This window comes from Daldinia loculata, assembly GCF_022478755.1.
Source record: "Daldinia loculata strain CBS 113971 unplaced genomic scaffold F4817scaffold_56, whole genome shotgun sequence".
NCBI lineage: Eukaryota > Fungi > Ascomycota > Sordariomycetes > Xylariales > Hypoxylaceae > Daldinia > Daldinia loculata.
The window spans coordinates 113,012-127,106 of NW_026054910.1; the positions used below are offsets into that span (position 1 = coordinate 113,012).

The 14,095-nt window shown below is 47.1% G+C and overlaps 4 protein-coding genes across 4 annotated transcripts; 2 read left to right on the forward strand and 2 right to left on the reverse strand.

Moving 5' to 3' along the window:
- Window positions 1-1,883: 1,883 nt before the first annotated feature.
- Window positions 1,884-3,094, forward strand: F4817DRAFT_319204 (uncharacterized protein; the record flags this gene model as incomplete). Its single annotated transcript, XM_049301026.1, has 2 exons — window positions 1,884-2,425; window positions 2,668-3,094. The coding sequence occupies 2 exons, from the start codon at window positions 1,884-1,886 to the stop codon at window positions 3,092-3,094; spliced, it is 969 nt and encodes a 322-aa protein (XP_049155785.1).
- A 1,496-nt stretch (window positions 3,095-4,590) lies between these two features.
- F4817DRAFT_229954 (uncharacterized protein) lies at window positions 4,591-5,280 on the forward strand. The gene is made up of 2 exons (XM_049298909.1): window positions 4,591-5,102; window positions 5,276-5,280. Exon 1 carries the CDS (start codon window positions 4,668-4,670, stop codon window positions 4,935-4,937), a length of 270 nt encoding a protein of 89 aa, XP_049155786.1. The 5' UTR covers window positions 4,591-4,667; the 3' UTR covers window positions 4,938-5,102; window positions 5,276-5,280.
- Window positions 5,281-5,449: 169 nt separating this feature from the next.
- F4817DRAFT_361062 (uncharacterized protein) lies at window positions 5,450-7,548 on the reverse strand (the record flags this gene model as incomplete). The annotated part of the gene is made up of 5 exons (XM_049306355.1): window positions 5,450-5,978; window positions 6,037-6,311; window positions 6,378-7,286; window positions 7,357-7,449; window positions 7,522-7,548. 5 exons carry the CDS (start codon window positions 7,546-7,548, stop codon window positions 5,450-5,452), a joined length of 1,833 nt encoding a protein of 610 aa, XP_049155787.1.
- A 3,468-nt stretch (window positions 7,549-11,016) lies between these two features.
- F4817DRAFT_347943 (cytochrome P450) lies at window positions 11,017-13,690 on the reverse strand. Its single transcript, XM_049304620.1, has 5 exons — window positions 13,053-13,690; window positions 12,743-12,997; window positions 11,977-12,690; window positions 11,847-11,928; window positions 11,017-11,794 (listed from the first exon to the last, which is right to left on the reverse strand). The coding sequence occupies exons 1-5, from the start codon at window positions 13,171-13,173 to the stop codon at window positions 11,122-11,124; spliced, it is 1,845 nt and encodes a 614-aa protein (XP_049155788.1). The 5' UTR covers window positions 13,174-13,690; the 3' UTR covers window positions 11,017-11,121.
- Window positions 13,691-14,095: the final 405 nt, after the last annotated feature.

A 14,095-nucleotide genomic window follows, 5' to 3' on the forward strand; every position in this document is an offset into this window, starting at 1 on the left:
AAGCTGTGTAAGTTTTCCATTTCAACAATTTTAGTGCCTGACTTAACTTCAGACATGTTTCCTTGTGGGTGAACAGATCAGATCAAACGCCAACCCTTCGTTATCTGCGTAAGGACCCATCTCTTAGTACCAGGAGCCGATTGGTCCCCCATCGATCCCAGTTTACAGCCCCTGTCGTAGCTGGATTCTATGAAAGTCCTCCAAGGGGATCTCTAATGCATCTAGGTTCACATTTGTAAACTCAGGACGGCATATACCTATATCTTATCGGCACGTATCATCTTTAATCGAAGAATAGACTGTGGCTAGCGGTAACAGCTGCACTATTACGCGTGCTCCTTCAAAAGGCGGCGGCAGGCAAACATGCTCGATAATCTCCAAGGGTGTAGTTATTGCCTTCGAACTCGCTCTCGCGCTGCTTAAAGCCGCTGAATCTAATCCTACCTAAAATATGAGCGCTAACAAGGCTATCGTAGTGTGCTGCCTTAAGATAGTGACTAGTAAGTGATAGTGAGGCCCAGAATTTGCAACACTTCATCTTCAGTAATGGGAGGGGTTCAATTATGTTTAAACGAGGCTTCGATACCCGAGTTCTCATGTAAGTAGCCAACCTCCACGATCATACTATAGCCGATGGCAGTCCACAAAGCTTCACCCAGGATATCCCACCATAATTCTATAGAATCGTATAGAATCGTATACCGGTGGTCCGTCGTCAATCCCCATCTGGGGGTGGGCGTGGGCTAGCCATTGTGGATTATTCCATGCTGATTTAACTACCTAGGTAGGTATGTATAGAACTACGAAAATTAGGCTCGCTAATCTCCTATATCCTCTCGCAAGTAACCCTCGGGGCATTGTGACCGAATAATCATGTCAATTACTTACAGATAGTCTTCGTCTGAATTCTTGTAAACTCGGGTTTGCCGTGGCGAACTAAGGTGTCTGATTGGTGGAAAGGCCCTGTTGTCCAGGGACCCTCGTAGATTATCAGTCATTATAATTCTCCACACCATAAGCAGGACCTACTGTCTATGTAGTGGCAGACTCACCGACTGGCCCCGCGATGTTCAGCTGTAGTGGCACGGGTAAGGCGGTTCCTAGGAGCTTAAATACATTCGATTTGTTCTTGGCGCGTTGGCTGCGAAAGATTCGTCCGTGAACGATTATGAACTGACGATAGCGAAGAGGGTTGATTGGTTCAGCTAAGCCTTCCTGAATCTCCCATGCAGATATAGCTCTGCCCTATCTTACTTATGGAATCATGATTCCCCCATATTCTGTGATGACGCCACGAGAAAAAGTTCGCTGCAGGTGTTGTAGCTTCGCGAGCTGCACCACCGTACCACCGGCCATACATTTCCATGTAACAGGGGTTTGGATATCCAGGCACATATGCAATAGAACACAGTGTTGCTTTAATGGTAATTAATACGAAACCATAGATATCCCAAACCCCTTCAATATCTCAATTTTGGACCTGAGTAGCGAATCACCAATCCGTGTAACACTTCTAAGGCCGACTTGGGGACGAAATACTATGATATCTAGTAGGAATTTACTCAATTCGAAATAGTCCAGTTTTCAAGTATCTATAGGGAAGCTGTTCACTCATTAGCCATAGTGGGTGACCTCCCATAAAATCCCGTAAGTCATATATACACACATGCGGTCAGCAAAGCTGGGGTAGCATTGGGGATCTAAAGTAGAATAGTTCACCACCTTGCTATGTTAGCCTATGTAGGTATTCTTCGAGAAGGAATAATATGTAAGCTTGTCACCACCTGTCTACTTCCACACTCTTGCTTCCCGTGTTTATGTCTTTGGATCTTCTCTTAACTATATCATGAATGCTCAAGATACTAATAATTATACGCCGAGCAATGTCATACCAATTAGGTCCACAACAAGAGTCGCAGCAGCAAGGGGCTTACGATGTGTACAATACGTATAACCATAGCAATGGGGGGTACGGGTACGGCCAGCAACCTTATACTCAACCACCACATCAGCAGCAATATAATGTGATACATTCTCAATCGCAAACTTCATCACCAGCGAGTTCTCCTCAAGCAGTGCCAGCGACGGTATATCACCAGGATGGCATCGCACGCACTCAGACGTGGGTCTCGAATCAACAACCTAATGGGTCACCCCCGCCGGTGGCTAAGACCTTCTCCGGCGAATGGGCGAGTTCGCACGACAATACGTTTGACTACCGAACACCGAGGGGCTATTCTCCAACGATGCCACCACGACCCCGGAAGGAGGATCAGAGAATATGCGGCATCAGGCGGAACACATTCTTCATTGTTTTAGCCATCGGGTTATTTTTGCTAGTCGTTGCCATCGCAGCCGGTCTTGGTGTTGGTCTGGGGACGAGAAAAAGTAGCTCCGTCGCCGTCTCTGCCACCGAAAGTTCAAGGTGTGTTTCAATTTCTTTCGGTTCTATCTTCACTTGATCATGAAATACTTGAGTGGCCGCATGCTGTGGGACGCAAGATCAATATGATATCATGTCAGCCATCATGAGAGAAACTGTAAGACGCATACTCCGCTCACGTCAGCTAGACGAGCCATGACCGATGGTGATTCGAGGAGCCAGATATTCGACACTTCAATGCGGCGTCCAATAAATGCGAATAAACTAACACATATTTCCTGCAGTGCCGTCTCGTCATCTTCATCCTCGTCAGTATCGCCGACGTCCACTACGCCAACGTCGACGACACCATCATCCACCAAGGTATCGCCGACGCCAAGCTTCACGGGAACCTTAATACCTGGCCCTGTGATCTGCCCGCAGAATAATAACACGGTGTATGTATCACGGGGCAGTTCTAAGCCGTTCAACGTGCAGTGCGGACGCGATTATAACTCAGACGGTGGCGCGGAAGACTTGGCGCATATGTATGAAGCCAGCATGTCTCAGTGTATCGACGCCTGCGGTGACCATCCGGGATGCGTCGGTGTAGGCTGGGGTAATTATGAGGGCTCGACCGAGTGCTGGCTAAAAAGTAAGCTCGGTAAGCCTAACTCGAGTCCTAATTGGTATTTCGCGCAGTTACAAGATATGGACCTTGCTGGGTCTTAAGAAGAGGTGTGCTATGGCCTTAGGGTAAAGTACTAGCACGTATACGGGATGTTAGTAAAGGGGAAAGGGGAAAGGGGATAACGGTGCAGCTGAGGTCGGGTGGGCTTTTCTGGATTTAAGCGAGGCGTCTGGAGTCGGGATTCCCGTATTGTTATTATTCATCAATAGATGCTGGACTGGGGATTAGATGGTAGTAGATGGGACCATGGGTGTTTAGAGATGAGTGCTTAAAGCCTTCAAGATAGAGGTACCTTTGATACCCGTGTACTATCTACGGTACTATACAACTAGAAGTGTTTTCATACCTCCAGTGAGACAATTCAAATGAATTATACTTTAGTTGACAGGCAAAACAAGGTTATCTGCTCAATGGCCAGACGGCGATTTGAGAAATCATCGGCGATGCTTCCATAGGACCATAGGACCATAGGACCATAGGACCATTCTTCATCGCGGGAACCTGTGGTTCAGAGCCCGGTTAGCTCGAAGATAACCGAAGTTATATTATCGGCGATGTTCTAGGCGTCCAAGCCGCCGGTCTCCTCTGAAATATAAACTCGGGCTTCGAAACAATGAAATTTCGGCGTTCTATCGCTTAGTAGTTGAAAAACGGTAGGTAGCTAAGAAGATCCTCCTGCGTAGATGAGGCATGGACATAAAACATGGCTGAAGAGGCGATGAAGATAGGCTTGAAAAGAAATGTCGGTGAGCTCGGCCATCTAACCAACATGCCGAGTAGCTACTAAGTGAGTTCGTGAAACTTGTATGCGATGGGAGAAACTTAATGATAACGGAGAGGTCGGCAAACCATAGCGCATATACATATTCGGCTACTTAACATATGGGACCATTATTCGGCGACTATCTTCGTAAGCTTTCATCTTCTGGATAATCGGTAAGGCTCGGTCTCTACGGCATCTATTAAATTACCCGTCAGGTGGCCGATATAAGGTTGTGGGTATCGAAGGAAGAATGTAATTGGAACGGGCATCGTTTTTAAAAGAGGATTCCCGCCGGCAACCTTTCAAGACCCCACCACATCGCCGTCTATGTTCCCACCCGGGGAATCCATCGGCCATGATATTAGGTCCGGCGAACCAGTGGGGATAGGATGGGGATCTGTGCCAATAGACTTGGAGGTAGTTCTTCGAAAAGGGGAAGCCTCATAGAACATTGACATAGAAATAGAACATTGACATAGCTAAGTCCATTTCTAGTCGAGATATTTAGAAAGAAATATGTTAGGTACCTAACCTAAAGAATACATACCTCTTAGCATGCCAACCTACGTACTAGGTAAGATATAAAAAGAAAAACACATTAATAATTACCGCATGTTAGGAATGTAAATGCTAGTATGCTACTCGGACGCGTGAAGCAATAATACCTAGACATGCATAACAGAAAACCCCTTAGCAAGGCCTATTAATGGGATCCATTAAGACTACACTCTTGGGTCGCAAGCCCGTCAGTCAGACCACCGCCACCAGGCGTCCCCCAAAACGCCCTCAGCCATCCTATCGGGTCCTGCTATGCTAGTCATACCCAACTTTTACTTGATTACTATGGCCTTATGATCGAATCTAGCGCATGGTTGGCGTGTGTTAGTTCGCTAATTTTGCCCAACATCGCTGTGTCGATCTCATGTAGGTTAGTTGCTAGTCCTTCTGACCATGCCGACTTTTCGATTCTACGAAGTACAAGTAAAGAAAACATGGTAATGGACGGCGACCTGCTCCGCTCCGCTCCGCAAGCAAGATGCAGGCCTATTAGACGAATAGACATGCTGCTCTCGACGCTACTATGGCTAAGCTTGTACTATATCATCTATTTTAAGCGCTAAAATACGAGCAAAAGACCCGCCGCTGTGGAAGCTCCATCTATTATTATCATTCTACCAAAATAGATATAATATATAAACATTACCCATCTGTGTCCAATCTTCTACTAAATATTGTTAATGTACCAAAGGCGAATGGGCGTATACGGCGAGAAAGAGAGACCATTTGTAAGTACATCTATGTCCTGGTTATCATCAAACCATTATACCTCATTTGTCGAGCCTTTTTGGGGGGGGCCTTTGGTTTGCTATCTTGCCTACTTGCTGCGCCTCTTTCCCAGCCCATAAGTTACTGCCGAGGTCTGCAGAGTTTACGAATTTTCTTAACCCTCACCATGCAGCTTATCATTTATATGAGAAAAAAAAACCCCCCAGATCTTCTTATACATACCCAGTCTGGACCTAGAATGGCGCAGATCGACACATATTTACGACCGAATCCTTATTGAAACAGATGGTACTCGACTGTCTTGACTTTATCACGATGCCGAATAGAGCAGTCAGTCCTCATTATTTCAAGGTGCACTCGGTGCGCTCGTGAGCATAGTGTTGATCTCGGACATGATGCCCTCGTCGGCTGCCATGCTGCTGATAATTTCTTCCTGCGTGAACCCGACCCAGAACGAAGGGTTATTCTGCTGCGCCCTCTTAGCGCGGTAGATCTCCTGTGCGACGCCCTTGACTTGGCTTGACGCCGTACTGGCTGCCTTCCAAACGCCGCTGAGCTTATTTAGAGCTCCGATATTTAGTCGGATTCGTTGTCGAAGTTCGTCTTCGTCTTGGATGAAGTACTCGAGGGCCCATTTGCTAAGATGGACGATCGAGGAAAGGGTCAGCACACACGTGAAAAAATGCGTATGGCTAGTGATTGGCACGTTATACGTAACCATCTTGCTGATCTCGCACGAGGCCGTGATGATATGCCTAGTGTGGATATTAAAATGGTCACCACTCTCGACTGCTCGATGTGGCGCGCAAGCCGTTACTTCACGTGCCGGCGACGAATCTAGCTGTGAAAGAGGCTGATGCAACATTATCGAGCAGCTACACAGGCCACCTTGTTAGTATAGACAGTTCCGCGAGGTTGTATGGCATTACTTACGCATGATTAATCATATGTGCTTGGAACATCATCTCGTCTGGCTGGCAGTTCTTGTTCAAACTGTGCTGCTTCGACCGCGGCAAGTGCATCCTCCAGTTGGAAAGCAACGTTTCGATCCTGTTGACATTCTCGTCGCTCGGATAACCGCTCAGTCGCATCATGCGCCCGAGGTTCCTTATGGATGCAACGCGGTAGGCGAACGAGGAGAACTCTCGTTCTTCTCCAGAGAAAATCTGATCGTCGAAGTCCTCTAAATACATCGGGCGTGGGATATTCTACCAGAATTTGCCTGTTAGCTAATGGATTCTTAGGTGTCGATGCTCATCAGAATAGGAACGTACTCCTGACGTGTATTCATGTTCTTCGCATGGAAGGCCAACATCAGCCACGATATCAAAGAGGAGGAAATTTGTGTGACGGTGCACTCCGGCAACCATTCCGTCTACAACGAATAAGTCCCACCACGTCCGTCGCCAACTCTCTTCTAGCCTTGGGACACCGCCTCCGTGCATCGTGGCGTAAGCCCTCGTATAGAGGCCTATTTCTATGGCGATCCGCTCGACGTCGGAGAGAATTTCGCGTGCCTTTTCCTGTTGGCAGTTGCCATCTAGTCCTATGAGGACAATGACCATAGCTTGAACCAAGTAGCCATCCTTGACAACGTTCGGAGCGTAGACCAAACGCATAGCCTCTTCGAAGAACGTAGCACGAGAAGGACCGGCGTCGATATATAAGGACCCAACCCACCTCATCGCTGCGAGCAAGTGATTAAGGTCCCTCTCTTTCGACATCTTGAGCAGGTGGTCCTTTGGTAGAACAGCAGGGTGACCAGGGTAGAAAAAGTAGTAGAACGAATCGATACAGCGCTCCGGAACCGTCTGTGGTCGCGAGTTTGCTTCTACCAGAGCACCATTAGTACCGTTAAGGTAAGGGTTTCTGTACAATTGAAGGCCGTTCATGCCAGGGGGCGCAAATGGCGTTGCGGGCGACTCGGGGATTACCATGGCCGGATTAAAGGTCGCTAAGCTCGGAGGCGCAGCGGTTGAAACCGTCGCACCCAGCAGCATCGGACAACTATCGCCGCCGGCGGATGGCGGAGAGTCAGTTGCATGACGCTTATTTGGGTTTGAGACGGCATTCTTTCTCGGTCCTTTATAACCGCGACGAGATGCCACGTAGACACATTCGGATTCTGATGTTTGACAGCGCGAGCACGGATACTTCCCATCACACTTTAGATGCTTTCCCCTCTAGTTTCGCAAAAAGATGTATAGTTAGCACAATAGCTTCATCGTAAAAACCAACATTTTCTAGACTCACGCATGCAAGACAAGCGGCCTGCACGGTATTCGGGGGTGACGCCCGTGAATCGACAGCGCCCGAGTCAGAGGGTACCGATGTTGAGTGGGGTGGCTGATTGAGTATTTCCGAGCCAAGGCCATTTAATAACGCGGTTGGAGATGGATTCGAGATCGAAGGCGCAACGCTGGGCGCGTGCGTGTAAGACTCCATTGGAAGCGGGTTCTTATTTGACTACGGACCGACGGGAGGGTACTAGAGAATCAGCGACTCTTTTCTTTGCTTCTTCTTTTCGAAGACAAAAATTTTAGGCTGTAGTAAGGTAGGTGGACGGGGGATTGTAAATGATATCGAAAAGTCGATGGCGGCCGATGAGCAATTGGATTTAAGTGGCCACTACTGCCACGACCCGAGATATACGGTGACGGGTGTTTCCCCTCTGTTCTGTTCTCTTCTCTAACAACACCCCTCTTAAGCAGGCAGGCTAGACTGAAGGTATCGGATTGTTCTGTTTAAGATACTATAATCAAATCTGATAGATACCGAGCGAGCACGAGTTTAGTTCGGTATTGGCGGGTCGTCCGGCTTATTCACAATCGGTCCATGAAGTGAAATGAGAATTAAGGCTTAGCGTAAGGGGGTTGCTGGCAGTTCCTAAGACACTTTAAAGACGGCTTCGAAATCTAAGGCGCTAGAACTGGGAAGTATGCTCGCAAAGAAGGTTCGAGACGGAGATTCCGGTAACAGTGATGTTGAAAGGGGAATTGGGGAATAAGTAAAGTAATTAACAAGCAGCAGCCATTGGATATGTACAACAATAGGTAACGAAACTATACAGGGGGGCGGTATCTGTCGTGATAGTCGGAAAGTTTTTTTTTTTTTTCTCCTTCTTCTACCTTGACTTGAACGAGATTGGTGAATAAGAAAAAATTGGACGAATAGATTGGCAGAACTCGCTAACGTCCTTCGATCGAGGTGAGGGGTTCAGAATTCGCGATGGCTTTTCGCCATGTCCAACCCCATGCTGGGCATGCAGACACAAATCAGGGACCTAAGGTAAACCTGACAGATCCATTAGGTACCTTAAGGGATCATGATTATGAATACACCTATAGTGTAATAAATCAGGGAATATTTTGGACGGCAGACAGGGATAACAAATATACTAGCATCCCGCTCGCCGCGATGGGTCAGAATGCTAGGATGGGTCTGTGTACTAGCCGAAGCTCAGCTATTCGAGTTCAGCTCCATAGATCTAGGGTTGTTACTTATCTGGTCCATTGTTTTTTTTATTTCACGTTAATATATCTCTGCTGAAAACAACCATGCTCATAACCATGCTCGATTGGCTGCCGGCGGACGAATCCCCACAAGGGGCCACCAGCAACGAGTAGGGCTGTTCCTGGCAAATGGGTCTCTCATCATTTACCGGTCCGCCACGGAATACTGTGTACTATTGCGCTCTGTACCTTGCAAGCCTCGACACTTCGAACCTGCTAGCGTGCCTAATACGATTAATTACCACACGCGAGGTATCGAAGTGGTCGGATGTTCGGAAATAAAAACCTCTGTACGTTACGCATTGCGAATATGTACCTAAGTGTGTATAGGTGGTGGGGGATCGGGACACCCACTGTCGCTATCCTTATATCACAATGATAATTCTCTATCGCCGAAATCAAGCGCCGGGTCCAAGTGGTTTGTTACTCGTTGAAACCTCGAACATCATCTCGACTTGATAGGAGAGTATTTGGACGCAACGATGCATTGGCTAGTGAGAGATTGGTGGAAGACTGGAAATTGTGGAAATGACAAGTCATTTGCGCTGATCTGCCACTGTGGGTTGTATGCTAGGTAGGCTGTAAGCTCTGAGGTGTACATTATGTAGTGGTGAAAATGGTGAAGGTTGCATACCTAGAACCTACCTACCTTGTAGCAGAGGAACATTAACTGGAGAATAGGCGAACAGCTGCCATTAGCATTTAAAGCAGGCTACGCAGCTGCTCATCTCGGCCTTGCAGCTGCTTTCTACCCTAGTTCACCCCGTATCTCGGGTCGCACAATGGATCCATCGCAGTACCTAACTGCGGGTCATGACATGGATATTCCATGCCGGCCTTAAATATTTAAATAGGTACCTAACATAGGTACCTACATCTTTAGGTATGGAAGTATTTCCGTTTACAATTTAGCTAAAAGAGTACCTTAGGTACCTAAGATATATAACCTTTGTACCTCTAATGCCTCACTCTGCGTCTTTATTGTTTAGTACTTTGCACCCCCCCCTTTCTTGATCTTGATCCAGTCCGTGGCATCGTCTCCTATGCAGTTCCATCTTATCTGATGACGGCGATTCCCGGACCCCAGTTGATGCTATGCAAATCTGGCGTATTACCGATGACTACCTACTCCCGCTCATCATCAAATTACCTATTACGTCCTCCAAGTTTATAAACGTCTCGTTACGAATTGTTTAATTATTATTATTGAATCCGGCCAATTCTCGGGAATTAGTGTTACGTGACTTATTTTCCGGGCTATATGTACGAGCCTGAGATACTTCTCACGAAAGCGTTCACGTACATAGTAGGTATTCTACTGCGACAGCCTAGTATGCAAGCAAGTAATGGTATGACAGTATGATCTCAACCATACTTAAAAGGTTTTAAATACTCAAGTAATGCCATATGAGGAAGGGCTTAATCGCTTGGCGCGTGGGTGTGCCTATTAGCTAGCATTCAGTTGAGAGACTTGGCATTCTCATCCTTCAAACTAACTGCTGTGTTTGATGCCTAAGTAATTGTAGTGCTACGATTACTTATACTTCCGGACATTCTCATCTTAGTTTCATAGGCTTGATTCATATATCGCATTCATTATTCGCAGATATTTCCGACCTGCTCCGCGAATTTTCTTGACTCTACCCCTTATTTTTCAGCCCCTATTGTTCCTTGGCAGGTCGTCGGGAATAGTTGGGCTACCGTTGGTTCCCGATCCTCCGGCTAGCGAGCCTTCCTTAATACTATTGAGACCTGTTAAGCAACTTTAGGTTTGATTCCTATAGGCGTTGTTGTGTCTCGCTTGCAGTTCAGTCTACCGCATTTAAAAACTCCCGACGGTTAATTAAATTTTATATGAATTATTCCGATTTCATAGATGTCACGCTTATAGATTACAGATAAGGTAGGAAAAGATTCCATAGGATGGAAGTTTTCAGATGTAGTCGGTTAGATGAACGACCTAAGAGGTACTAGATGCCTATCTTAGAGTTGTATAATATTGGCCCCCTAATAATCACCGTAGTCTAGTGACGAGGCCATGTTGCCTGCCGACACCTAATAAATGGTACCTATACCAGAAATTTCTCAAATTTTCACAAGACACAGGGGCTACCGATTCTAGGTACGCTTTATCCAAGACAATTTGACTCGACCATGGCCCATCTAGAGAAGAAAATTTCCAAACCAACCGCATAACTCTACCAGCTATGACAGAGACTCGTCAGGCTAAAAATTATCAAGTTAAGAAACTTTTCGAAACTCACATCCAATCGAAACCATCTGACGGGAATCGTCAAGTACTAAAAGGTTAAGATGATGGGCTTCCATAACATAGGTAGTTAGTCAAATCAACTATTCAACAACCTCAACGTCAAAACGAATGTTTATGTTTATTCACATACTAATAGTTAACCTACCGCTAACCTACGTCCTTCCCCTTTAAACTAACATATGCCGCACCATATTATGCCATGCCATCCTGTAGTTACCCTTTTTAGCGTCCTTATCACGATTGCTGTATGTTTTGCTCTCCTACCGCCGCTGCCATCATCGCCGGGCGTTTCGATAAATGAAAGCTAGACGCTAATGTAGGGCTACCCCCATCACCGGACTCACTATCAGATTCCATACTAACAGATGAAGCCGATCTTGCGAGTGATCCCGAAACACTTGTCTCGCTACCGCGATCACTTGCAGTATCATCTTCGTGCACTGCCTCCGTGGCCTCTATATCCGCGATATCTTCCTTCCGTGTCTGTACGAGGAGCTCATTCTGCTCTTCCTCTTCGTCGTCTTCGCCTTTACCTGTCTCCCACATCTGTCTCAGAGTTATCTCCTTTATCTTGCTTCGTACCGATGCGTCAAATTCGAATGGCGCTGGCTTGGCTATGAGCAACGGCGTGTAGTCATTCCAGTGCACGGGTATTTCGCTACCGTCTTCCCGACATTTCTTCCGGAGATTGAAAGCCCACACCATCCCGCCCATCGTCAAGAATAGATCTTGCTCTACGATTGGAACGCCTTGGCACGTGCGCTGGCCGAAGCCGAACTGACTGAATCCTTTGAGGTTTGGGTACACGGAAAGTGGCTCCTTATAGGTAGGATACTTCGGTTCTAGCCACCGAGCAGGATTGAAAGCATCCGCGTCTGGATATACAGACTCGTCGCGGGTAATAGCCCTAATTACGAATTAGAAGGTAACATTTTAGAATAGGATTATTTTAGGCTTACCACTCCAAGGCGTGAATAGTAGCACCGGCGGGAATAAAATAACCGTCATATACATCGTCGTTTTCTATCGCATGTGGAATTCCTTCTAAGAGTCAGTGAAAAGCACGTTTAATCGCAGTGGGTGACTTACCTGTCGGAACCGGGGGGCGCCACCGAACCGTCTCCTTCACGGCGGCACGAAGCATCGGTAACTTTTCACGATCTTCCCATTCGGGACACCTTCCTTCGCATACGGTATCGATTTCATCTTGGAGTCTTCTCTGCCAGTCGGGATAATGCAGCATGGCAAGTATGAAGCTCTGGATCGGACTTCCAATCGTCAAGGCTCCGGCGATGGCCATTTGCCCGACAACATACGTGGCCTCGGCCTCGTCGCCCCATTTACTGTTATCGTTTAGGCCGCTCTGTTTGTTTATAAATGTATGTACGAAACTTGGTTCGGCATTACCCTCGCTAATACGGTCGTGTACGTACCGAACACTGCCCTTCAGAAGTCCAGATTCGAGTCTATGCCGGGAATTTTCTTTCTGTTTCCACGGACTTATAAATCTAGGTATGTGCATAAGCCAGGGTACAGCGTTAGGCAGCGCGCCTGTAGGGGAGATGGTTTCGAGGAGACCGGAAGTCGTCACTCGCAAAAGCTGGGCGGGATGGGGGCTACCCCAAGAGAGCCGCGCTACCGTGCGTGATGTGAATTGCTCGACGTATTCCCGATATTGTGACGGGTCACGCGATAGGAGGTATAAGAAGCGATCCCGTTCTTTTGTTGGGTAATCATATAGCGAAGCGTTAGCCGTCACGCTCATCAACTGCTGGCAGAGCTTCCGCTGGCGTTTCCAAGTAGCTATATCTCACGTTAGTGAGGAATGACCTTTTATCGTTCTGTGCCTACCTACCATTATGCCCCGACAGCGCGAGATAGTGTCCGCTTGTTCGATTATCAGGAAGGTTAGGAATCTGTGGCCGGTCTGAATAGTTGCGTGCCCTCCGCGAGAGCAGATCGATCGCGATTCGTTCTGTTGAAATCCAGACGTGGACCGTACCAAACATTTTGGTCTGATATATTGGGCCATACTCCTTACTCCATTCGTAGAACTTCAGCCACGACGAATTCACCGGAATATCGTGTACACGGCCGATCAGAGGCAGGGCTATATCAAGTTAGAAGAAGGCACCTCGTTGAGATAAGGGGTGATGAAGACTAACACTTCGGTCCGGGTAGTGGTCGAGTATTAGGCGGGATCCTACGTCTATCGTTTACCCTTTTCGCCGCATATGCCAGGCATAGCAGTAAAATCGAAACTATAAGCCAAGAAACCATAGCCATCGTTGATGTCGTGAAGATCCCTAGGAGTCGAGGCGATAGTATGAGAAGGTGAAGCCCAAGGACTTCAGCTAGGTGCTAAACCATGCTAGCAACACGTTTCTTCCTCATGGTCTTATAAGATAACTCTGACTCCCGTACGGCTAGTCAACCCACCTTCATTAACATGATATCTCAAGGGAGAGCTTATCCCTTCTAAAGTGGACCCCATAGCCCTCAGCTCATGTGCAGTTTAATCAACAGAAGACCCCGCCGACGCGCTGTAGTTCATTCCGCGAGTGTGGCTTGGAATGTCTTGATTTAGCTTGTCTCACGACGCAGAACCCGAAGATTGGTAGCAAATCAAGCTGAAGAATCCATAAATGGAGTATACTAGAACACTGTAGCTTCGGATTCTCTACGAGAGGATGCTGGACATTGCATATTCATGCGAGATAAGATTTGACCATCCTAGGTCCAACCAAGCTAGTATTTCGAGACTCGTACAGAAATAGCTCACTTATATCACGCGGATTCCCACAGCCGGGGACAGACCTGCACTTTTAAGGCGAGAGCTCGAAAAACTTATTCGTAGTGGAGGGTTACAGTACCTTAAGTCGGCGCGTATAAGGTTACGGTAGCCTTGTAAGAGGGTTGCATCGAAGGGAGCCCCAATTGGGGTCTCAGTGGGATCTAAGAATTGGTTAGTTATCAATTTAGTGTTCGTGGAGAGGACGGAAGATGAAATGAACGTCATGGATCGTTCAACTGGTGATTATAGGTAGTAAAAGTTGTAACACCACCGACTTTATCTCGAATGGTATGGTCTCATTCAAAATTAGCACGTGTGCAGTCTCATTACTTGCTAGTACACCATTCCCCAATGTTAGAATACACTTTGGCTAATGAGACGAGCTAAAGGCGAGTCTGAGTTGGCTTACATCCA